A 25728-nucleotide genomic window follows, 5' to 3' on the forward strand; every position below is an offset into this window, starting at 1 on the left:
TATGGCTAAATCAGTGACGCTATTGTCATGGGCACAATTTGTCACGAAGCTACTGGATGGATATTAGATGATATACACTTGAGGAGAGGGTTGCGGGGGGAAATCCCCAAATTAAGTGGCACTGGTGAATCTCCAGGTAATCCTGGGCTGGCACTGGCTGCCGTGCCACCCAAAATGAAGATTAGTTCTTCGTTACCCCCATCCTTCAGTGCACAGAAGAAAAACACCTTGCTTGCTGAAACGGCTTTCCTGTTCCAGACAGTGTCACTTAACCCCCCTCTAAAATGTTCTTCACAAAGCTGTGTCGTGGGGTTTTTTCAGTGTTCCTAAGCCATTAGCTGACTGCGGTTAGAAAGTCAAGGTGCCTCATCAACACTGTGTGAGCTTGCGAGATAAGACAGGCTGAGCCCTGCCTAGGTAAGGCGGCTTTAGCACCAGGGTAAAGGTTGCTTGTTTAGTCTGGGTAGGATTGCTGTTTTGGGTGGTTTTCTGCCCGCTTGATCCCATCCAGGTGTGTCTGGCTCTGGTTTGGGCATTACCCAAGAGCTCTGTTTTTCGGTGGGATAGGAGGGGCTCTGCAGGGTCTGTGCTGATGGAGGGGGCAAAGGGCCCGTGGAAGCATCGAGCTCTCCCGCTCCGTCTTGCAGAGAAGAGTGAGATAACAGTGGCTTCTTAGCTTGGCTTCCATTTGAAAAACATCTTTGTAAGAAGAGGAGAAATGCGCGTTACGCTGTTGGGTATAGGTGAAGTGAAACAGAGCAGATCCGCTTCCTCCTGACCTTTAAACAGCATGTGAATGCTTAATGTTATCAAGTCTGGTGCTTGTAAAATGAAAAACTAGGTAGGGACTTAACATGTTAATACCCTGTGTGCTCAGTGGCAAAATGCCTTTTATTTTTTCCTGTGTTAGTTTATTGTTCCAAGGTGGCTGCATCAGTGCAAGGGATGTGGCAGGTGTAAGGCTGGGAAACACCAAGTCAATTCAGGCTATCTGTCTTAATCGCACATTTAATTACTTTTCCCTCGGACCACACAGATACCTGGTGACAAGACGGCGCAGGAGCCTGCAAACCACAACAGAGAACAACCAGCACCCTCCCAACCGCAGGGAACAGCCTGCGAGTGGGAAGATCTGCTGTGGAAGATCTCCTCCTTGCTCCTGTGCACCTCCATGAGGTGCCACCAGCGTGGGGCTGGGGGGAGGCGATGGGTGCCCTCCCGCCCGTGCTGCTCCCGCAGGGGAACCAGGGAACCACAGATCCCCCGTTTGTCCCCGGGTTGGGGGGCCCGCCCGCAGCCATTTCCAGCCCAACTGACCGAGCACGCGCGGAGGGGAGGTGGGCAACCCCCTCCGCCCTTCGCGCTTGCGCACAGGAGGGGCGGTGGGCGCGCATGCGCAGTGGCGCCGCCGCAGGCTCTATATAGGGGCGGGGGGTCGGCGGTGCCGCCGCATTGCAGACGGGAGCGGGGAACGATGGCGGAGAGGCTCCTCATCCTCCTCGGGCTGCTGGCGGCCGGTAAGCGGCCCGGCCTCCGCCTCCTCATCCTCCGCGCGCTCAGCCCCGGCGTCGCGTCGCTGTCCGGGCGGGAGGGCGCTGTGAGGAGAATGGCGGTGGCCAGGCCTGAAGCTGTTGCTCTTCCCCCGTCAGGAGCTGCCGATGGCGGGGGGGAGCGGCCCTGTGGGCCCGTGGAGGTGGCTGTGACAGGAAAGCTGTATTTAGGTTTTAGGGGGGGGGTCTGTATTTAGGTTTGAGGAGGGTCTGTTATTCAGGTTTTGGGGCGGGGCGGGGGGGTCACCCACGAATAGCGTTCGGGTGAACGCGGGGAGAAGCCCCTGTGAGGAACCAGCGTTTCCCGCTGCGGGTGGGAAGGCGAGTTTGGGTCATGGGGGCAGTTCGGGGCCGGATCGGGGCAGCTCCGTCCCCTCGCGGAGCCCAGTGAGGGCGGTCGGTAGAGCCTGTTTTCCTGCCAGCAGCCCTAGTTATCTTTGGCCCTCCGGGGATAGCTGGGTGTTAATCCTCTTTGAGATGGCAAGAGGCAGGTAGCCTCCTGTGTTGCGTGCTTTTTAGCAGCGTCATTTCATGAGGATCTCTTGCACCACACAGAAATTTCCAGTAATTTTACCCCTCGCTGCCCTCTTGCCTGTTGTTGCCGGGGTGGATGTGGTGGGGGAATAGCTGATATTCCACCTTTAGTGCTAGCATTCGAGGCTAGAAAATGCAATGCTTGTATTTTGCACTTTGCAGAGGCTTAACAGAGCTACGGAGATGACTCACAGACTGACTGGAGGGGTAATACACCTTCAGTTTGTCATGTGGAATGGCCAGAAACCCCCGAACTGAAGGTCTAGTGCAGCGTTGCAAGTGATATTTTTTTTAAATTTTCCTTTAAACAGGACAAGTTTAAACCTGGAGCTTATTTCTTTGAGTTTAACCTGCAGTGTTTCACAAGTCAACTAAAAAAAAACCCCAGCACCCCGACTAGCTGTTTAAAAACCGTAGGAGTAACCAGCTGTCAGACTACAGTAAACTGTGCCTAGGAGATGCCACATGATTGCACACTGCAGGTTTTTTTAATATACTCATATGTAGATAATTTAATGGAGAATCTCAGACTTCTCAGGCTGGAAACAAGAAGATGAGTGTCAGCTGTCTCTCTGCTTATTTATCTGCTTTAGCAGTGTGACTTTTGTGTCTGCTCTGCGTTGAATTAGCTGCCATCAGTTATCGTTTCTATTTGGGCTATTTCTGTATCACTAAAATCGTGGTAGTTTTTTTTATGCTTTAGAAATGAAAAGGATTTGCCTTGAAGTAGCCATGAGGCCTCCCATTATTGCATTTAGGGAAATTGTAACGAGAAGCCAGCTCAGCAATGGGCATCAGCTCGGACTGCCTGTTAAAGGCATGCGTATGCAACTGAGCGTAATACAAGACTTGTTAGGCCTGTTTTTCTTTTGGAAGCCACTGTTTTAACACAAACACCTGACTTTTTTCATCAAAGTCCTGTTATGAGTACTAATTGACTCACCTGTGACAGTGTTGTGCAGATTTTGCTGAAGGTTTTGCTGTCACCACATGAGATACCATTTTTGTCTCCTAAGCTAACTAATTAGCTGCATCAAAATCTAGCCACCCTTGACGTATCCTAATGGAGTTACTTGGCTGGCTTACAGCGTGGCGGGTAGGCCGCGGGGCTTTTTTGTTGACCTACTTAGAGTGCTTCTGTGCATCTTGCCTTTAAGGGAGACACGAAGGAATTAAAGCAGGGTGTGCAGGACTCAGGATCTCCAGATTACTGATATGGACTTCGATTATCGCTTGTCTTCGAGACCAAGGAAAGGGGGCAGGCATGGTTAAAACAAAAGGAGGTTTCTTTTGAGCTGAAAGTATTTTTTTTTTTTTTTTCCTCCTCCTGGTAAAATAAAAGTTAAACTGCAAGTGAGAAAGTAAAAAATTAGAGAATACGATTATTTCGCCCCCTCAAAAACAGTAGACTTAATCTTCCTTCCAAGATTTCAAACTATATATAATTCCTCTAGCAAACCCTGGTCAGAATATTTAGTAGCAGGAAAATTGAAGGCTGAGTTAGTCTGACTTGAATTTTCTGGAGGATGTGGAAGAAGCATATGACTGAGCTCTGACTGTGTTCTGTAGTTTGCAGGCGTGTTCTGGTCAGGAATGTGGTTTGTAACAAAAAAGCAAGGCTGGTACAGCCTGCTGTTGTAGATTAAACTAGGCAAATAGTGGAGGGTGTCTTTTATCTAAAAAATATGTCCTTTTTTTCTTAGAGGAATAACAGGTACAAGGCACCTTAGGACCGTCACGTAATGACATAACGAAGCGGTGCTGCGATAGTGCACCAGTCATGTGGCTTGTGTAAACCTGCCCTTGCACAATCTCCTCCTGCTGCAGACGAGGTATAAATAGCAGGAGTTGTTCTTGATTGTGTCTGGAAGAGCTGCGCAAGCTGTTCTGCCTGGTCGTGGTCACTCTTGCTGGAGAGGGCGATGGCACCTGCTGAAGTCTCATACGGGTATTTTCAAAGCTCGGTTTGTGGTATTGAGCGTACTGTAAAGGAGCGGTTTTGGAATTGCTGAAAACAGATGATGGAGCTTGTCAGCAAAACAGAATGTGCCTCTGTCAGGTGACAGTGATGTCAGCTGGGCTCCCTGGGAGGCTGGGCTGGGCTGTTTCAGGGAGGGTTTTCTGCTATAATGTGCAGGAAGAGTTTTCCTTTGTATCTGTGGCTGGAAGCAAGACCAGTTACTGCTGGCTGCCAGTGAGTTTTTGTTTCAGCGCCTCATGTGGATCTCATTCTTCAGAGCCGGTTTGGAGCAACACCTTAGAACTATGTGACGAGAAAGGGGTTGCTTTTTGGTGTTTTTCTTTAAGGATTTACTCCCAGTCAGTTTCTCTGTTTGTTTTTCTCTTTAGGTAGCAGCTTTTTTATGCGATTTACATGCTGCTGTTAAGAGATCAGGGTTCCTGTTGCATGTTGAAAGGTCTTTGAAGTGTGTGTGTGTATATTTTGAGGCAATGTTTGTCTGTGTATTTGGTCACAGAGCAATGTTTAATTTCAGATACCAGTATTTTTCTTTCTCTTGGAGTGAAGAGTTTCACGTTTATATTGTTTACCCTGACTAGTTTTTAAACTTTGGCCTCTACTTCTGTTGAACTCTGCCTACAGAGAGATTTTCTCGGAGATTCTGAATAACTGAACCTCAGGATGAGATTTCAAAGCTCATTTGTTGTTTGTTTGTTTTTTTTTTCAAACACAACAGTTAAAAATCCTTTGACTAGTTCACATTGGGATACAAGCTATTAGTGTGCAGATGAGGTGTTAGCACTTCCTCCTTTCCTGCTATCAACTGCTTCATCACTGTTTTCCTGAGTGGGTTATTCTGTCACCTTGTGCACAACGCTCTGCCTTTTCCAGGCTTCCGCATAGCCAACTGCTGTCCTTCCCGAAGCTGCTCTTTAAAATGACCCTTTTTCATCCCTCTGACATAGTTTCTCTGCTCAACTACGGGGGTCTGATGTATTCCCTTTCTCTAAGGGACCTTCCTGTTGCATTGTCTTTCAAGTCTGACATTCATTCTGCATTAAAGCACTTCTCTGGCAGCAGCATGATAAAAAAGGTCATTGCTCCCAAGACTCTTCTGTTTCTTCCTTGCAGTGTCTCGAACCGCCCTTCTGTTTGCTGAAGTTTTTAGGTAGCTCTGGACTTCACCTGTTCTTTGCTGGGGCTGCAGTGTAATCTGTGGCCAGGCATTTTGTCTTCTCTTCCAGACTTGGCTCTCTGCACAGCTAAGACTTTTCTGTTGTGTGAATGTATTTGCCTGGTGAAAGGGGAATGTTCAGTGCAGAATTTCTGTGGAGACTTGCCTGGAGTCTTTTTTTCCCTCCCAAAACAAAAACAGAGGGGATGGAGCCAGACAACAAGTTTGTGTAAAAGGCTTAGACATATTTCTGCAGGGATTTGCTGCAGGGAAAAATGCTTCTCATTGCTTCTTGGGAATATCTTGACATTCTGCGTGGGACTGCTTACTCCTGATGACTGCCAAATGCCCTTGAACATCCATCCAAATATCTCTTTGAGTTTCTGTCATAGAAAAATCTCAGACAGAAGTTGGGGTTTGCTTGGCAACCTGGTAGCAACTTCTGGTCAATGTGGAAATTATTCTCTTTCAACCTTTATAGTGACTGGGACAGAAGAGCAGATTTTAAGTGTCTCAGCTCATCCTATTCTCTAACTTTGCTGTGATTGCTTGTACATACACAAACTGCTTCTCTTGCCATGCTTATCTTCTGGCGAGGGAAGGAAGGGAGCATCTGAGGTACAAACGCTGCTTTACAGTAGAAGCAGTGTACCAAAATGAGAATATGTTCCCCTCTTTGAAGAAGACCCTGTCATGTCATTAATTCAAAACTCATTTCTAGTGAATTGTGCTTGTTACCAGTGTTTCAAGCTTGATATATGATCAATAGATATTGGACTGGAAGACTGATTTTTTAGCTGACGTGTGGAACAGTGATAACAGCTAGCCAGGTTTCATCCATTTCTCCCGCAAATTGCCTGTAATCTCCCAGATACTGTGGTCCTTTTATTGCCTCATTAGTCCAGAGGCATAGTAGACCTTTGGCATGAGTTACTTACCTGTGATGTGGTTACAACTTCTGAAATGTTACTTAAACTCACTAGCTCATCAGAGAGACTGTGGAGCACTGAGCCCTTCAGATAACTTCAGGTTGAGGTCACTCCTTGATTTGTTGACATTTTGTACGATTTGAAGAAAAGAAGTTGATCCCTCTTGACTTCTTTAACACGCTTTGCTCTTGCAGTTCTCAAAAGAAATGGGGAAAGGTCAGTAACTAACTGAACACAGTATGGCAGAGACTGATGTTTTCTTGGTCCACGGGCCATTTTTGGGTTATTATGAGTGGCCTTCTTTTTTTTTAATGTTGCCAAGTGGGATAGCCTGGGAAAGAGCATCCCACCTGATGAATATGTGAATATGCTGGGAACAAATTAGATTGTCATGAAGGCATAAGGGTTCATAGCACCACAAGTTATCTTCCGCATTTATGGACTTCAACCCATTAAAGTAAACAGCAGCTCAGCTCTTTCCTTTTCTTGCTGACTGCAAGTTAATTTGTCTGTAAAAATGCTGCTCACACCAAGGTTTTCCTAGCAGTTTGGTTTGGAGAAGGCTTGAGTCTTCAAGCTGAATTTCTTTGTGTTCTGGGCAATAGTTTTCTGGTTTATGCTCTGGCTCTTTAGGGAATCTGCTCTGGCCCATATAGAATCCCAGTTCATAGGAGCTTACATAAGGTGTTAACTTTTAAGCATGATCATGAAAGTCTCATTAGCAGGTTCAGTACAGCTTTGGAGGGAGATTGTTTAGGATGTTTTTCTGAGAATCTTGGGAAGAAATTCAGGCTACCTCTCTCTGGAAAAAAAAATAACACAAGTGCTTGAGGGAAGCGAAGGTTATTCTCAGGAAAAGGACCTAACAATTTCTCAGTAGCTGTCCTTGCAGAATCCAGCCAGTATAAGCTTCCTTTGAGGTTCCTGTTTCCTGAAGAGGAGTGAAGAACTGAACTGCGCTTTCATGTGCTTGCCAAGTAGAAAAGGTGATATTGTCTGAGAGTGCTGTCAGCTCTACATTGCTAACTTCTGACTGCATGTTAGCTTTTCCTTCCAGATGCCTAATGTCGAGGAAGGAGAACATAGTTGGCATTTGCTGCTTTGAAAAAGTGTCTGGAAGTAATGCGCAGTAAGTAGGGTAGTACCACTGGGAGTGAGTGGTAGATTTCCTTTTATCTTCACAGCCTCTAAACTGGGTTTTGTGTGAATTCCTGGCAGAGCCCCATGCGGTATGCAGTCGCTGTCACTTGTCAGGGCTGTGCTACTGGTGTGCTGGCAGTACTAGCTTGCCGACCTGGACCTCAAAGAAAACGCTTCTCCTTCCTTTCCTGCTGTTACTCTTCAACTTGTGGAGTATTTTGCCGATGTTGCTGGGCTTCAGGCTGTGTTTCTGAGGCAACACTTGCTCTGGGAGGTGCCTTCTCTTGTCTGTCGGACACGAGCATCAGAGAGGTCAGAGTGGGTATGAATCTCGCTGCTTCTTTCTGTTTGGTGAAGCTGCAAGTCCATGCAAGGATCCTAGGGTGCCTGTCAGCTGCCAGCTTGGCTGGAAGCCCAAGAGCTGAAGACTTTCACAGCCGAAAGACATGCCCTTTATACATGGATTGCATTTCTACCCCTCCTCCTTCGTCCCCCATTTTCCTTTGCAGCTTAATTTAGGGAAAGTGTGGCGAAGCAAGCTGTTTCTTCTAACACTGAAAAAAACAAGTCTCTGAAGCATTTCAGGAGGGAGGAACCAGTGAAGAGAATGGTTGAAAAACACCCTGGCTGTCACAGATAAACTTGTTTGGTGCTCTAAAAATAGCAAAGGGGGGTAGGTTTGGGTGGGCATGACCTGCGACTGTTGAGAGCTAATCTACAGAGAAAGAAGAAATCTATTTAAAAATGGATGACCCTTAAATGAAGAATATATAAAATAAAGGGATGCCAGATATAAATAAGAAGGTAATCCCATTGAGTTTATCCAGCGAGCATTAGGAGTTGTGGGAGGTAACTGGCAGTGCTTTGTTTTCTCTTGGCTTGCTGCTGTGATGGGGGTGTGAAACACCACATTAAAGTGTCAGTCTTCTTGCAGCAGAGGCTATTTTGAGGGAATAGGCAGGATAACTGTTAAGGCTCAAAACCGGTCATTTTGTTGTGAAACAGCACAAGGTCTTAACACACTTCACTGGTGTATTTGCTTTTGTTGTAACATAAGTTAATGTAGGAGGAGAAATGCTGTTTCATAATTAAACAGGACAACAAGCTGAAGGGAAAAAGTAATGGGAACAGTAAAGCATTTCAGGCTATTCTTTTCTGAATCTACAAGATCTGAATTAACGCAGTTCTTTAGTTTTGTCTCTCTTTTTCCCAGGGTGGTAACTGTTGCATTGAAGGTGCTTCCTTTCACATTAGGCATTGAGTTATGTAATAAAAATATTTCAACATAATGCAGGATAAACTAATACAAGCTTAACTGTATTTGAAGTCACTGTGGAAGATGGAAGAAAAGCTATGCTTAATGCATCATCATTGTTCTGTGGCTGCTTTCTGAAATGTGCCCAGCAAAGCATGGCTCTAACAAACTAATTTGCCTCATCACTGTTAGACCAGAAAGATCTGTACTGCAAGCATCAAATGTGGAGTTGTCTTCTCAGAAGGAAAGAGCTTCTCCAGTGTCCTTTAACTGAAAGGACACTGCTGTTCCTCCATATTCTGGTTTCTGTAGCTAAGTGTTCATCCTTATGTTATAGCTCATTCTGGTTTCCTGAAATCTACTGGCTTTTTTTGACAGGAAACTTGTGAAGATATATTGGCATTTCATCTTGCTCTGATGTTGTGCAGGAGTAAGGACTTTAAATGGGAAGGTGTTTGGGGTGCTTGTTTGCATTCTAAAACTAGGTTTCAGTGTGCATTGGCAAATGAACTGTTGGATGCTCCTCGTTCTTTGCTGTCCCTCCTGGTCTCAAGCCCTTCTGAGATTTTGTGGCTTAGGTCTCCTGCGGAGGTTTGCAGATAACGTTAATGTCCTTATTTTCTGTGTGACCAGTGGCAGTGCTTTGGGCAGGATCTGAGCAAAACAAGACTATGTACGCCTCTTCTGAGAAATTACTCTTTTCTCCTTCCAGACTGGTGAGATGTGATGCAGGGAGGCAGCGCGATCAGAGGCTTCAAGTGGTTAACATACTGTCAAACATCAACCTAATTTTAATACTTTTATTTTTAGTTTTTTCTCTCTCTGAATAGAACTATCTGTGACATGCACTCTGCTCACCTCAGAAGGTCTCACACTACTGCCTTGCTCTTTGGTTGTCTTCTACCTCCCTGTTGTAACCTGAGAAAACCCCCTGATACCCTCGCTGTGTCCTGGCGGGTCAGAGCGTTAGTGGCTGACTCTGTGAGCATCTGTCTGATACAGAAGCCATGCAGCAGGGAATTTGTTAGAGACGTACTGCCAAAAAAGCTGATCAATAAGCATAAATCTGAAGCATAGTCTTTATTTTGTCCTTAGTGAGCAGGTCATTAAAGGCTACGGGACAGAAGGAACAAGAGTAGCTCTTAAACCTTCTGCTGAAGCTGGGTGTGGATCTGAGAGGTTGTGCAGCGACAGGATTTTAAAGCCAAACAAATCCTGAAAGTTCATTAAGAGCTAGACCAAGCCAGTGCAAGTTACAGCATGAATTCCTCAGTTTGGCTTTTAAATGACCTCTTAGATCAAGACTTTGAGAAACTGCTGTTGTTGTAGTTTTATCATTTAGTTTTCTAGTTTTACAGTATGTTTTGAACAGGGGAGGAAGGAATAATTTTCTCTTGATTTACGGAACTAAAGGCATAGGTTAAAAGCTGTACTTGTAAATAGTTGGAAGGCTTTAATTCTGCTGTTTAAAGTCAAGGTTTTGCTTGACTTTAGCCAGACTTCGACTCTGCCTTGCAGAGCCTTCCCACCACTGTGCAGTATCTGAAAAGGAAGAACAACTCTTTCCCTCAACCAAGTGAATGCTCGGCTATTGTCATCCTGCCCGAGCCGACAGCTCCTTGGCTGGCCAGGCTGAAACTTACCTATTCTTAGTACTTCCAAATCAATAATGCTGTGATCTAAAATAGGCCATAGGTAAATATTTTGCTAATCATACATTATTAGAAAGTTTGAAGTCTTCTTTGTGGGGTCTTATAAGCAGTTCTAGTGTGCTGTTTTGCTGGAGAATAATATGCGATATAAGTGTTTTGCTAGGAGAGAAGGTGGCAAACTTCACGCTCTTGTGTAGAAAATTAAGCATGCAAAGCACATTTTTCTTAAAATAAATGAGTCGTTCCTTTGTGAAATCCAGTGTAAACACGTTTTATAAATCAACAGCTGAGAAGGCTGCAGAGTGCCACCTATAAAGTGTGTTTGCCTGGCTCTGTTTGATGTGTCGTGGCCATGTACCTAGCAGGTGCGCTGGTAATTCAGCTGTTAAGTTGATCCTCTAATTGCTTAGAACTGAGAAGTGAGAAATGGAAAAGTGATTGTTCATCTCATAACCCTACTAGAAGCTTAGGAGGAATCAGGCTGCTTAATTCCTGCTTCTTGGCTGACAATGTAATTTTACAGCATTTTGTGATGTGTAAACAGCAATGATGTGGAAATAATGTCTTCTAAAGAACAGCTATACAGCTAATAGGTTTGAATGGCTCTTTTTTTCTAGAACGTTGACATCAGTGCCTTGCAGATTTAGACCAGGGCAGATTTCCTTGGAGCCTGTCTGCTCTAGGATTAGAGGAGTTGTTTCTTCAGAGGTTGGTGCAACGTAGGAGATTGGTGAAGAAATGGAGCCTCGCGACAGGCTGGGTTTAGAAAACTGGGAGATGCTGGGTGTCCAGTCCTGACAGCACAATTGAAAACAACAAAAAAACACCCCACAAAACCAAAGCAAACAAAGGACCCCAAACAAATGCAACACACGCAAAACCAAATAAAACCAAACACAAAGAAAACCCAAAGCGTGCTTGGAAAGTCAGCTAGAAGGTGCGGTTGATGAACTTGTTCTGTTACTTACTAATAGTGCAGATGTTTTACCTTTCTTTAGGAAGGCCGTCCAGAAAGGATATTCTGTATTTTACTTCAAAACTTTGTAGGCTGCAAGACAATTCTGCGTGGGGTGGGAGGTCATGTCCAGGCAAGGTCTTAGACTTTTTTTCTGTACACACTTGAAGAACTGACCTAGAGGAAACAAAGTCTTAATGGATTTAATGGGTTCCAATACTATGTGACAGAACATGTCTCGCATTGTTTTCAATCCCTCTTTTGATTTGACTTTTTTGAAGTCAAATTCAAGTCTTTCTTGTGTGCTAAGCAAAGTGGGGCAGTTCAGCTGTTAGTAAATCTAAGTGGCCTAGTGGAAAGGTTGTGGTTATACTGTGCAGCATTAACCCACTTGCTTTGGAGTCGAAATCATTCAAAGGTGCAGGTCTGAAAGGAGGATTCTTTCTTTGGCAGCTGCGGCGAGCCCTGTGGTGTGGCAGAAGGAGTGTGTGAAGGGTCCGGAGGTGTGGTGCCAGAGCGTGCGGACGGCAGCGCAGTGTGGAGCTCTCAAACACTGCCAGCAGAACATCTGGAACAAGCCTACTGTAGTAAGTATCAGCCACCGAGGCTTCTTCCCACACGGAGCTGAGATTTGCTGCTTTCCATACGCTGATGAAATCGTCTCTGATCAGAGCTAAATGCCACATCTGACTGTGCCTTAATTTGGGTGCTAGGTAAAGGTTGCTTTCCTCTTCTCTGCCTTGCACAACTTGTCTGCTGACTTCTCCTGTGACCTGTTGCACAATCACCAAGCAATGTGTGGAATGGAGCTAGTGCATTTCAGACTCACTCTGCTTTATTAAAATGACTCCTAATTCACAGAACCCTTTCTTATTCTTAACTTGAGCAATGCCAAACTGATAGGCTTCATTAAAAAAAAAGCTGTATGCTTCTTTAAGTCTTTCTCATAAGTTAATATTCCACAAAAGTTGCAGCATATGCTGAATTATGAAAGCTATAATAAATAGCAGTAAATAATGATACAAATGTTACGTTCAGTGTGGCTTTTCAAGTTGCATTTGTGCTAAATGTGAGTGCTGCTTTCACAGAATCACTGAATGTTAGGGACTGGAAGGGACCTCAAAAGATCATCTAGTCCAACCCCCCTGCTGGAGATGTACTATACTAGATGCAGCTGTAGTTTGTGGTATTGTTTCACAATTTTCTAAGGGAAAAAGGCATTCTACTTACAGGCCTGGGCTATATCTGTGCTGATATGTGTTTCAGTTTGTGGAAGAGGGGAAAGGAGGAATGGCAGAGCACAATGAGAATGAGTGAAGCTGTCTGAAAAGTTTGTAGGTTTCTAGTAAGTGTAAACTCTTTGAAGAGTCAAGTAAAAGACCTTCAAGAGATGGCTTCTTGAGGCAGTAGACTTCATACTTGAAGGGAGGTGGGACAAGGTGAAATGAGCAAGTGGTTATGTGCCTGCTTCTTCATACCCTGTTGATTTGCTGAAGAAACTGGAGCTGCACAGGCTTTGTATAGCCTCACTCTTAATTTAAAAACCCTTCTTCCCACCCTGGCTTCAGTCAGTGTTTCTTCCTTAACTTCAATTTAAAGTGTGATGTTCATTCTTTGCATTGCTGCTCTCCCGTGGCATTTACAGGTACTTAATTCTGTCTCAGAGTAATTCTCTACTTCTCTCTCCAGAACAGTATTCCCTGTGACTTGTGCAAGGAACTTGTGACAGTGGTTGGCAAGGTTTTGAAGGATAATGGCACTGAGGTAAGTAGAGCTCCCCTTCTCCTGCTCCCAAGGCACTATTTGATTTCACTATCTTAACAAGAGCGCAAGGTGAGGAGGTGGAAGAGCAGCCTGTGTGATTTTTCCCAACCTAAGCAGCAAATGTTGAAATGGGCCAGAGTACATGGGAAAAGACTTTTAAACAGCCTCTTCTGGCTTAGAGATTAGCAAATTCTGGAGCCTTTCATGCTCTGACACGTCCCTGATTGACCCTAGATGCTTAATAAAATTGTTCTTGTGTCAGTGGGCCATTCATCTTAAGAGATGAGATACTGCCGTCTCTACAAGTTGACGATGACACCAAGTGGACTTTATTTTGGTTGCAGGCCCTTCTTCCCCTTCTTCTTCTGTGAACCTGGGAGTACTTTGTATGAACAAATTGCTGTCCCACTAGTCCGTAATTTCACTTCTTAAATGTAGATGTCTTGTCCTGGCAAGACTGTGTTGTGCAGGCCTTGCAAGCAGTATTTTATATTTTCCCTCTGGCAGGGTCTTATTGAAAGTCCAGGACTGGGGAAAATGGACCTATAGTGTAGAGCCTCATTCTAGTTTATTTACCAACTGCCTGGACTTACTGGAGTCCAAGCAGCTTTCTTTAGGCTTTGTGTTGTGTGTTTTGGGAGTGAAGAGAGCATTTGAGATACATTTATTTATTTATATTTGATAGTCTATAGCTCACCTCATCTTTTATAGGATGAGATCCGCTCTTACTTGGAAAAGACTTGCGAGTTTCTTCCTGACCAAGGCCTGGTCTCCGAGTGCAAAGAAATTGTGGATTCCTACCTGCCAGCTATCATGGATATGATTAAAGAGGAGCTAGTAAGTAAATAAATCTGCAGCTGTTGGAATTGAAAGTTGTGCTCCTGCTGATGCTAGGATTTCTCTTCTACATAAAAATTCAATCCTCTATGGATCACTGGTGTTACAATTAATGGTGTGAATTTGAAGACTCCTTCCTTGCTGTGAAACGTTTTCCCTTCCTAGCATGTTTCAGCTGAGTGACTCTCTACTCTGAACTTTGTATAGAAGCGCCGTCAGTCTAGAGCTTTGTGTATGTATCTTATCTCCCATAGGATAAACCTGAAGTTGTATGCAGTGCCCTCTCGCTGTGCCAGTCCCTCCAGAAGCACCTTGCAGCGATGAAACTTCAGAAACAACTCCAGTCCAATAAGATACCCGAGCTCGATTTCTCCGAGTTGGCATCCCCGTTCATGGCTAATGTGCCTCTTCTCCTTTACCCTCAGGACAAACCCAAGCAGAAGTCTAAGGTAGGGGTGCAGTGCTACTCCAGTGTGCAAGACAAGTGCATGTTTTTTTACAGTGGAGCTTCAGCGTTCCTTTGCATAATAACTTGATTCTTGGTAAGGGATTGTTGTACTGGGCACAAATGAAGCTGATGTGCTTCACCTGGGTGACCGTCTCCTACTGAATTTTGTGTGGCTGCTTACGGACAACCACCTTTTTCCTTAACCTGTGGCTTTAAAGCTGAGTAAGATGATAGCTGCAGCCCCGGTGGACCATACATCATCTTAGATTAACAACCACAGTCTAGAAAGTCTTGTGCTGGGCTGTTCCCATGCAGGACTGTAGTAGTCCAGCAGGTCCTACCGGAAACAGTTTCTTCTGAGAGCAAGTTTGGCACCAGCATTCAAAGAAAGAAGAATTCTCCCGCATTCCAAGTAATCTGCTAGATCTGCCTTTCAGGGTCAGCATTCGTCTCTGCATCCAGAGGTGACAGACTGGATCGGAAAACGACGAATAGTTGACAAAAGGGAGTAGATGAGACAACTTGTGAGTGAAAGCTGAGCGATAGTAAGCCTAGATATGGGAGTTAAACAGTGGGGTGGGTGCAGAACAAGCTGCTGTGGGTGAAGCAGGTAAGATCTCTGCCAGATTTAGAATCCTTCCCACTGTGGTCTGTAACAAAACCAAGAGATTTGGGAGATTGGTTATCTTGAACAGTTATCTCGGGTTTGGCAGCCAAGGGAGGTACCTAATCTCCATCTAGTGGCTGGTGCACATACCAGCAGTAGCTTGTCTATTCGTATTCGCTCAGGCTTTCATGTATTCTATAGAGCGGGGAGTAGTTACATTTATGTAGTCCTAAAATTACACTTTGAAGGGAACCACGAGGCTGCTGTGGCCCCTGGTTGAAAATGAGTTTGACACCCCTGCCATAGAGTATTTGTTAAGGTTTGTATATAGTTTAAAATAGCTTTTAAAACTTGGTAATAACGGAAGCTTCTAAAATGTGCTGTGCGAAGATACATCAGCTTAAGTTTCCTTTCCCTCTTTGTCCAGGAAAGTGGGGATGTGTGCCAAGACTGCATTCAGCTGGTTACTGATGTTCAGGAAGCCGTGAGGACAAACTCAACTTTTGTGAAGTCTTTGGTTGCTCATGCCAAGGAGGAGTGTGACCGCTTGGGACCTGAAGTGTCTGATATGGTAAGCTGTCTTTTTTGTTTAAAAATCTGTTCCTGTATGCAAACATGAAATAGTTGGTTCCGTGCCCTAATTCTCTCAATGTATTCTCTGTTTAGTAAAACACAGGAGAGCGTGTTAGGTATAGGATATGTTACTCAGTACAACAATAACAACACTGAAATAAAACTTAATTGTCAAGAAAGTTGTGCGAGGTGGTGTCTATGGGAGTGGGGAGGAGGAAAAGGACTCAGAAGTGTTGCTGGTCCTTATAGGCCTTTTTTATACAAAAGATCTGGCAGATTAATGTGTCCCTATCAGTGAGGGGGCGCTTCTGCCCTGAGCGGGAGAGAAGAGGACTCGTCTGATAAGCTGCTGGGTGTGCGATGATTGTGTAACCTGAAATGCCATCTTGTATTTGGGACAAGCTCTGAAAGACAATAGAATGGTTATTAAGTAGAGCAGGTAAATTAATACTGTGCGATGTATTAGAAAATTCTAGATTAACTCTAGAGCTGAGGTGGTTTGATATTCACAAGACTTTCTTTCCCCACTTTCTGCAGTGCAAGAACTATATCTCTCAGTATTCTGACCTCGCCATCCAAATGATGATGCACATGGTAAGTTCAGTAGAGTATAATATTTGTTCTCAGCTAATTTTTCTGCTTTATGTAGCTAACTTAGCTGGAAACAGAAAACATTACTCCAGTAAAAGTCTGAGGAGAACCTTTGCTCTGTAAGTCTTGGTGTTAGTGTTTTGAACTTGGCATTTAATTGGGTAGTGACTTCAGTCTCAAAATGCTTTCTTTAGCACTGTCCTTTTCTTTGACAACCACTTCAGTGGTGCAGGAGGCACTCTAACCCTTTGAATACCAAAGATGCATTACGTGTATTCCTTTGTCCTCTTTTATCTCAGTCCTGTCCTCATACCACTTCTTCCCCCCCACCAAATACTGTGTTAAGCATATTAGCGTTGGTCTTTGTCACAGTATTGTAAAATTGGTTCAAGCCTTAGCGATAATGTCTGTTTGCAGCAATATTAAATGTTTTTCTTCTGGAATTGCTATCTGAGCTCTTTAAATAAGCCATAGAAGGTGGTATTGTACCAGCTCTGGTCTTCTGCAGCAAGACAACATATTTTCCTTAGGACCATCTCCATAGCCCCTCTTTAGTCAGAGATCTCAAAGCCTTTAAAAAAATGGGTAAACCTTTCCTTAGAGAATGCCACAACTAACATAAAAGTTTATCAGTGAATTACTGAATGAAGTATGTGACTGGCTCAAACCTGGATTTGGCACCACAGTGGCCTCTTTATTTCCAGTTGCTAAAAGCTACTTAGAAGCTCATGCTGCTGCTTAAGCCTTTTGGAGGGGGAGCAAATGTTTGTTCTGACAACAGTTAGTTTCTCATTTTAAGCATCACAATGCCATAATACCTGAAATTGGAATATAGCCACACCTTGCATCCGGCTGAGTGTTGTCCAGACTCTTCAGGGGTAGTCTTGCCTAGCATGCTTTAATAACTTCAGATGAATAATGCTGGTTAGCACTGTGCAATTAAATGTGACTTGCTGTAGCAATGCTAAGGATCTTTGGGGTGGGGACCGTGTCATATTCCATCGTCTTCATGGAAAGAGTGCTTGACATTTTTTTTTCCTCTTAACTGTTATCTTTAATTTCTCCTTTCTTCCTCTGTCTCCAATCTCCCTTGTCAACAGAAGGATCAGGTAGGTGAGCAACTTGCCTGTGGTGATAGCCTGCTTGTAGTTCACTTCTTGCTCTTAAAGGGCTTGTAGTTCACTTCTTGCTCTGTTAGCTGCGTACACGGTGTGATTGTACTCAGTGTTGACAGATACAAGGGATATTTATGTGGTTAAAACACAGACTATAGATTTTCTCCAGTGGATCAGTCCTACTTCCAGCTCCAGATAAGAGTTTGTGCTACTTAAGATTTCAGCTTAATTATGCTTTGGGCAGTGAAGCAGAAAATGTGCTCGCTTCCATACAAGTAGATGTAGAAAAAGCACGCCGGTGGCTCCTGTCAGCCTCTGGTTTTGAGTCTGGGCTCAAAAGGGCTTGAGTGAAGCTGTCCCCACGTCTTTTCTTGGTTAACCTTCAAATCTGTGACAGTGGTGTAGGTGTTTGGAGTACAGGAACTAAAAAGAAGATGCAGGAGCCCTTTAGGCTTCTGCTTCCTACAGCTATTTAATGTAACGAGTCCTGGGAGACCTTGTGTCTGTCATCTCTCTGTGAGAGAACATGTGGTGTGTATGTGGGTGTTGCTGTGACATTAATATGTGGAGATGCTGCTTACAATGCATGAACCAAAGGGCTTGACTTAAAGGTACTGCCTTATAGTCTGAAGCGGCGCCGAGTCGTCGAGATTCTGCTTTTGCCTGTGCATGAGGTTGTGGCATGATGTATTAACTTGCATAAGCCTCTGCTGTAAGAAGCTTGGTGCCCTGGTGACAGGGTGGGCTGTGATTATCTGATTACCCATAGGACCAGAGGTAACATTTTTAGCTTAAGTAGACTTTAGGTGGGAAAATTCAGGTTTTGCCCGTTACTCTGGACAGCCTTTCTCACTTTGTGTGGGTACCGTGTGGCCTCCTTAGAGCAGTTTGCCTCATGTCCGGCAGTTATTTTTGCATTTAATAATGTATGTTTCTAAAACCTTTGAGACAGAAAGCCTTTTTAAAGGTTTTGTTTCCGTTTGCTCTTTTCCCTCTTGCCATGAAAAGAACACTTGAGATACAGTTACTGCAGGTACTTGTAAAAAGGGGTAGGCTTAGTTTTTAACACTGTAACTTTTGTTTCTTATAGGCTGTGTTCAATAATGCAGGAATCGGTTTGCAAAATGTGATATTACTGGATGCTTTGACAAAGGTAGTTTGTGGATGACAAAGGAGTCCTTTCTCCTAGGCATTTCTTCCAGCTTTTGGTGACCTCTGGAGTCAGGATAATTAGCCTCTTCTGCGATTACTTACAGCTTTCAGGGGAGCAGCTTTGCGGATGCAGATCTAATGTGATGCTGGTGGCCTGGTTTGGTGTTGGTAGCTCTTAAGTCAACTCCTTTGAAGGACTTGCATAGAGTATTAGCTCACGGTAAATGGGGTTTTTAAATGGCTGTGGCCTAACTTCTTCCTCTTTTAAAGGAACTGCTAAATCTCACCTGGTAGTTGTCCTGCCTATAACCATATCAAATGCTTTGGCAATACTTGAAGTAGAAATAGTCATGGAACTTCTAGTTGTGTGTGAACCTTTTAAAACTTTGTTCTCCGTGCCCTCGCACAGGCTCCATAGAAAGGGAGTCTTCTAGTCTTTTAAATATTACTTACACATGTCTTTCCAGCAACCAAAGGACATTTGTGCCATGGTTGGGTTCTGTCCTTCTGTGAAATCTGTTCCACTTCAGACTCTGGTGCCAGCCCAAGTGGTTCATGAAGTGAAAATGGAAACTGTGGAGGTAAGATGGACTTTTCGTACTCACCAGCTTTGCCTTCCTTCTTGCTTTAATGTAATGAACTAGCTGAAAAAAGAAAAATATGAGCTTTTATGCATAGAATAATCTGAGTCTCCCTGCATATAAATTCCCGGCCTCTCTAATGTTGGACTGTGAAATGGGAGAGCTGACTGATGGTTAGAATAGCAGAGCTTGTGGTAAACTGAAGCTATAGGGTGACAGTTCCAGTGCTGGAGCTCTGATTTGGAGCAGCACCTTTGAGTAGGACATGGCTGAGATTTGTTTGAAAAGGAAAATCTCTTTTGAGGGCAGTTAACTTCTGATTAACAGGCTCTAAATGGTTTCCCTCAAGTCCCTTAGTTTCTGGGTTTCTTTTGCGAACAGGAGGGTGCTCTCAATTCTAGCAAATTAATAATTTTGTCCTCAATTAGCATGTATTAAAAAAAGCTTCATATTCCCTTTGAGTCCAGTCACTGTGGGGCTGCTTGTTTCTCCGTGTCTCCTGGATTCAACTCTTCTCCGTGTCTCCTGGATTCAACTCTTCTCCGTATACAACCTGGGAATTTTAGTCTTAATTAGTCATACAAAATAACTGATTATTCAAAAAGCCTTTCTGAATAGACCTTTGTTGGTTTTGGGTTCTGCGTGACCTTTTGAATTCAGCAAAAATTGGCCAGGTAGCTAAACGAATGAATGTGCTGCACCCGAATGTGCCTGCGGTGAGACTGATCTCTCACGAGTTGTCCCTGTCAAGTGCTGATGTATTGTCTTGTGGGGTTTTTCTGTGTACTCAGAAAGCCGTAGTTCAAGAGAAAACTCTTTCCGTGTGTGAAATATGTGAGACGATGGTGAAAGAAGTGACTGGCCTCTTGGAGAGCAACAAGACAGAGGTATGTAAGTGGTGGCAATGGTACCTCTTCTAGGCTTTGGTTAAAGTGGTTATAAATACAGATTTCTGTTCCTACATTGTGCTTCAGGAGGAGATTGTGCATGAAATGGAGATGGTCTGCTACCTGTTCCCAGCAAGTGTCAAAGACCAGTGTAAGGACTTCATCGATGTCTATGGCCAGGCTTTGATTGACATGCTCTTGGAGGCAACGAACCCCGAGGCTGTGTGCGTTATGCTGAAATGCTGCGCAGCCAGCAAGCCCTCCCAGCAGCCAGGTGGGTAACGACAAGGCCGTGGTGTTACAAAAGTGAGCTAGTTCACCTACGAAGACATCTCTTTTGAGGACACGTGCTTTAGTACTTTGCTGATGCCTCCTCTTTTCTTCTATTTGGGGGAACTGCCCAAGCATTGACCTGATGTTTAATTTTTTCCTTCTCAGTTTTAGTGAAATCTGCAGATGGTTTCTGTGATATCTGCAAGATGGTGGTAGCTTATGCAGACAAAGAACTAGAGAAGAATGCCACGACAGCTGAAATTGAGGCTTTGCTGGAAAAAGTCTGTCACTTCCTGCCAGAGTCCGTCAGTGATCAGGTAAAGCGCTTGTGCAAGAGGCAGGCGAGAAAGCAACGGTCTTGGTGGTTGGGAGCTGTCCTTGTTGGTGTGTTGGGTTTGCATAGGTCCTGTGGTGATGGTTATGCTTACCTCATTTTCTGAGTGTTTCAGCTGATATTCTGTCTACATGCTAATTTTAGGTCCGTCTCCCAAGTGTCTCTACTTCTGCCATAAATGTCCAGGTACTCGTACACAGAGGTCTTGGTGTTTGATCTCTGGCTGGAGACAAACTGTCCACAGGCGCAGCGGGGACTGGCTCGTGTTCAGCAACCTGATCCTCCCTACGTTTTCCCTTGACCAGTTACCCCCAAAGCATGGCAGCTTCTCATGCAGTAGAGCAAAAAAGAGGGAGCAGGCTTGATCCGAAGCAGTCAGATTGACCACACAGGCCTTGCCATGTGGCAGCCTGCCTTCCAGTCAGAACCAGGCAGGTAAAGATGAACAGAAGGATGAAACACCTTAGAGTATTTGGAAAAACTACAGCAATATCTCAGTGTTGGTTTTTTTAAAGAGTAGTCAGTCTTCTGCTGCTGGAGGCTGCAAGGAGCTTGGGGTGCAGAAGGATTAGGATTCTGCACTCCCCATCCTTGGGGGTTTAGTCTTTTGACTAGAGGGAGACTTTTAAGAGCCTGAATTGACAGGCTGGATTGTTGTGCTAATTTGCAGTCAGTACAGGTTTGCCTGCAAATCCTCTGAGAACACTGAGTGGGAATAGCTGAAGGTTTTGGTGGTTTTTTTGCTCAACACTGATCCTCTTCAGGGGATTAACAAATTAATTGGAAGTGGGCTGGCATGATTCCAGTGAGACAGCAAAAAGCAAAACCTGTTAAGCCATTACTGTTGAGATTTACCTGGAAATCTCGTTAGGTAGATGCTGAGTGTCAGCAAGTGGCAACTGCCTTTAAGTTTACTAGGCACACAGTGGCTTAAAGAGCTGTGAAACAGCTATTCCTGCTAACTGCTCTGGGGCTATTTAATAGCTGTGGTTTGCTTATTAATCGTTGCCATTAGTCTCTGAGAAAAGCAGTGTCTTTCAGTGCTTTGGAGGCGGTGTCTCCACTAGAGGGCTGGGAAGTGTTCCTGCTGCTGCCTGCTCTGAAGCAAACAGTAACTATTTGGGCTAAAAGTGTGTTTAAGAGTCATTATTGCGTTGCTGCCGTCCTGTTCAGGATGTTTGTCTCCAGCTTGAGTGTGCTTTCCTCTTGAGACAGCACTGATCTCCACACTTAGAGACTAAGCTTTGGAAATCAAAGCTTGTCCTGCGTGGTCCTTCTCCCAAAGTCTGTCCTGCTTGTATTTTTTCCTTTGGACGCCATTCCTTGTCATAAACTGTTGCAGACAGGTACGAGCTAGTGAAAAATGATGTGGTTGTGTGTGTAGTGCAATGCTGAGTCCTTTTTGATCTGTAGATCCAGTTTGTTAGTTTGGAGTGTATTATGGGGGTGTTTAGTGTACAAACCTGCCTGCTTCAGACTGTTTCCTTCTTTCTAAAGCTTTAACAGGAGAATCTCTCAACCTGTTTTGTTACAGTGCGTTCAGTTTGTGGAACAGTACGAACCTGTGGTTGTGCAACTCTTGGCGGAGATGATGGATCCCACTTTTGTTTGCACCGTGAGTATTGCGTTTAGTTCTGATACAGTCCTGCCTGCTCTTCCGTGTGCCTTTCACTGCCCAGCACGCGGAATCTCTGCTGGAATGAAAATCAGCGCGCTGAATGCTCGGAGCAAAGGCGCTTGTGCAAGGCCTCGAGTGTGCTGAATGGGCAGCTGTCTGGCTGCCAGCATCCCGTGAGGAAGGACAGAAGTACAGAGCTGCCAGTGGTTACCCGCCGTTGACGTTCAGTACCAAGGTGTAGCGCACCCTGAACATGATGAGAGGAAGTTAGATGATCTTTCCTGAGAAAGTCCAATTCTAGAAGCTCTGTTTCCCAAAACTGAATGTGAAGAAGCAGTTGTCAGAACTTAATTCCTCATTGTGTCAGATTGCAGCTTGCTCAGCTGCAAGTGTGACGGCATTTGTCAGTGAGCACCAAGTGGGAGCTCCTGCAGCTACCTCAGTGTTGCTTCCACACTCATCAGGTGGAATCTCAGACGTGAGGTTGGCGTTAACACCTCTTGGTGCAAATAGAAAGATTTGACTGACTCTGCTGCTGTTCTTCTCACAGAAACTTGGAGTCTGTGGATCAGCTAAACAGCCTCTCCTGGGTGATGATGCTTGTGTCTGGGGTCCAGGTTACTGGTGTAAGAACATGGAGACTGCTGCTCAGTGCAACGTATGTAATGCAGGATTCTGCTTTGAGTTTCCTGTTGGACTTTGATAGCTCCTTATAAACTACTATTCTGGCTTCTATACCGCACTTCCAAGTGGATGAATTCTAGTTTCAGGAAGATGAAAGGGTAGTAGGTAGAGGTGGTGGAGTTTGATTAGAGGGTCTTCCGTAGCCCTTAACTTTCTTAAAGCTGACTGTTTCCTTTCCCCTCCCTTCCTATCCCCCCCCACTCCTGCTTACATTGCAGAGTCTATAGTAAGGTACAATGTGAGCTTTATATTTAGTCTGTGTTCCCGCAGCCAACACACACTGTCACGACCTCCCATCAGACTCCAAGAATTGCGTTTCAGTATTACTGCGGATGGTGCTTTCTTTGCCAGGCCTCAGTGGCGAAGGGTCATCAGCATTCTTTCCTGAAGCTTCTGCATGGGGACGAGGATGTTATTTATTCTAGTCCTCTCTGGCATGACTTATTTTAAGGAAAGCAGATTTGCTCCCAAGATCTTGGCTTAGAATAAGGTGTTGAACTGTGTATGTAGATGTACACTTGTTTGCCAACAAGCTTTTTTCCCTTATAACATGGACTGTTTATTTTGTTTTAGGCTGTTGATCACTGCAAACGTCACGTGTGGAACTAGAAGAGGAGTTTCCAGTTCTGAAAGTTTGCCAGGGCTCTTAAAAGTGCGGGCCGAGGTTGGCGGAGAGCTGTATCTCAATGTCCCTCCTCTCTGCCTCATTAACAATTTGACCTTCACGTTCCTTTATTGTAACTCTTCTGTAGCAGTGCTGCTGTTGAAGGATCAGATCTTTCTTGTTGACATAACAAAGATACTTCTGATTGTACAGTTTAACTCATTATGCTCCTCAAAATAGTCAGTGTGTTGTAGATTTTTTAATTGGTAAGCTGGAGTGGTTTTTAGGTGCTGGGAAGAATGGTGGAAAAGGTGAATTGAGGCAAGATGATAATCTTACTATTTTAAAAAAAGAACAAGATAACGACTAAAGTTTCCAAAGTCTTTCTGTAGTCAGCACTGGGAGGATTACGTGCTTTGCATTTTTAACATCTGTCTGGAATGTTAATTTTGTGTGTAAATGTTGGGGAGCTCTAAGGGATAATGTTGAATCCAGGCTGGAATTTTAAAAGCTCTACAGATGCAGAGGGACTCTGTGCCCGGCGACTTTCAGAGCAGCTACTGCTATCTAAAAAGATGCGTTCTCCTTTGAGTGACCACACTCTTTGCATTTGGGTGACCACATTTCCGGCTCGTGGCGTTATCATAGCTAAGGAAACCCTCAACCGTCGATCATGTCCTTTATATTTCCTTGGACTACTCCCTCTAAGCATGGGTGTTGTACTATCAAACCCTGTACAGTGGGCTTTCAGGTTTTTGAAGCATGTTGATGTGCTTGAGGAATGGCTCCCTCCCCTTTGTTTTCCTCCTTATCCTAGTTGCTCAATTCTGCTTAGTCTTGCAGCTTCTAATGTGCGGCTAGCCGAGTGCCAGGCCGGCCCAGCGGAGAGTCAGCAGGGGCTGAGTTCAACACAGAGTGCAGAACACAGGGGAAAATGGCACTTATTGTCAGCTGCCCACTTGTTCCTTGGTCTGTGTGGTGTGGTTTTTTCCTCTCGTAGCATATTTCAGTCATCTAAAACTCCAGCAGTGCTGTGAGGCTCGCAAGCAGTTTCCATTCCTGCCACCCGTTCTCACCGACACTGTGTGTGCTTCTGAGCAGTTTGGAGTATAAGCTTTTCTCCCCAGGGTTCCCACTGGGAGATGAGTCTGGGTGGCCGGGGAGATGCGGAGGGCAGGAGCGGGCGCTGGGCGGCTCCGCTGGCGTACCCCACGGCATCCCGCTGACATGGCCCCAGCTCCCACGGCTGCTCTGGAAACAAGTCAGGCCCTCACGGTGTACGGGAACCGTGCTGCAGATGGGCCTTGCATCCCCTGCCAGCCTTCAGTGCGTAGTTCTGAGCAAATTAACCCCCAAAACAGGCACGGAAAGAGCTCAGAGGAGACCTCTGGGGAGGAGGAGCTGGGCCAGAGGCGTGTGTGGAGCTTTGAAAATTCCAGTCCTGGTCAGGAAGGTGCCGGCAACTGCTGCTGTTCCTGTGGCGTCTCGAGCGAGGCGGGAGCTCCGCTAACAGCGCCTGAGCAGCCGGCAAAGCAATCGTGAAGCGGTTGGATGGAAAACCACTCGACTGCAGCTTTTCTTTTGTTACAGCGTGTGCATACCGAGTGTCTGGGCAGTGTTGACAGATAACGATACTGGTTTGTTCTTCCTGTTTGCAGTTGTACAGAATACTGAAGCACTCCTGGCTTTAAAAAAGAAAATTAATTTCCCTTTAAAGATGTAAAAATAGCTGCAGATTCCTGTCCTGATGGGCTCGTGCAGTGGCTCCAGTGTATCCCACTTGGGGTAGGTAGGTAGGAAACGGGCTGTTCTTCCGCTCGCTGCCCTGGAGATACAGGTTGTTACAGCACAGCATGCAGGAGGGAATTTGATCTTTTAAACTGGATGGCTTTCTCTTAATGTGAATTTTTTGGGGGGGAAGGTTAGCAAGGTTTTAATTTCTTGAGATTTTTAGTAGTGAAGGATTTATGCTGGTGAGGTGAGCAGGGGGAAATCCTGTGTTAGCGCTGGGAGCCTCTAGTGTTCTCCCTTCCTGTGGACCGCTCGAGTTATGCTGGGGGACACCTGCAGTTGCTTTCTAAACAACATTGTCTTGATTTTTGCACAAAAGCTTCCTTAATGAACAATAAAAAACTTCTGTAAACCAATAAGTCTGTGTTTCATTTCCTTGTGTGCTGATTGCCGGATGGTCTTGCCAGCTTCCCCTTCGCCACAGGAGAAGGCACATCCCAAAACGCCGCTGGGAATTTGGGGCTGAATGCTGGGATGCGGGTTCCCAGTGAGCCGCTGTCACGTCGCAAGGTGCGTGTCCCATCAAGCCGCGGTTGGATTGCGGCGCAGTTGCAGGTTGGAGAGGCTTCCCAGGACCTCGCAATGCCTGGGGTGAGGCAACAGCCCCGTGTCGCAACGGCCGGGCCTTGCGCAGCTGCTGATACTGGCTGCAGTGCTGACTTGCGTTTCATGTGCCTTCTGTCTTCATACCTCGCTTTATTTCCAATAATAAAAGTGTCT

The 25728-nt window shown here is 45.1% G+C and overlaps 1 protein-coding gene across 4 annotated transcripts; it reads left to right on the plus strand.

The window, feature by feature from the left end:
* Window positions 1–1358: 1358 nt before the first annotated feature.
* On the plus strand, window positions 1359–25367 carry PSAP (prosaposin). Of its 4 annotated transcripts, XM_065068015.1 has the most exons (16): window positions 1359–1517; window positions 11603–11736; window positions 12839–12913; window positions 13625–13750; window positions 14005–14199; window positions 15233–15376; window positions 15916–15972; window positions 18175–18237; window positions 18704–18817; window positions 19609–19704; window positions 19792–19978; window positions 20143–20294; window positions 20456–20497; window positions 21846–21926; window positions 22480–22587; window positions 23187–25367. In XM_065068015.1, the coding sequence occupies exons 1-16, from the start codon at window positions 1475–1477 to the stop codon at window positions 23220–23222; spliced, it is 1653 nt and encodes a 550-aa protein (XP_064924087.1). In that variant the 5' UTR covers window positions 1359–1474; the 3' UTR covers window positions 23223–25367. The 4 variants fall into 4 exon arrangements, with proteins under 4 accessions (XP_064924087.1, XP_064924088.1, XP_064924089.1 ...); XM_065068016.1 differs by lacking the exon at window positions 20456–20497; XM_065068017.1 differs by lacking the exon at window positions 18175–18237.
* The last annotated feature ends 361 nt before the right edge of the window (window positions 25368–25728 follow it).

This window comes from Columba livia, chromosome 6 (genome assembly GCF_036013475.1).
Source record: "Columba livia isolate bColLiv1 breed racing homer chromosome 6, bColLiv1.pat.W.v2, whole genome shotgun sequence".
NCBI lineage: Eukaryota > Metazoa > Chordata > Aves > Columbiformes > Columbidae > Columba > Columba livia.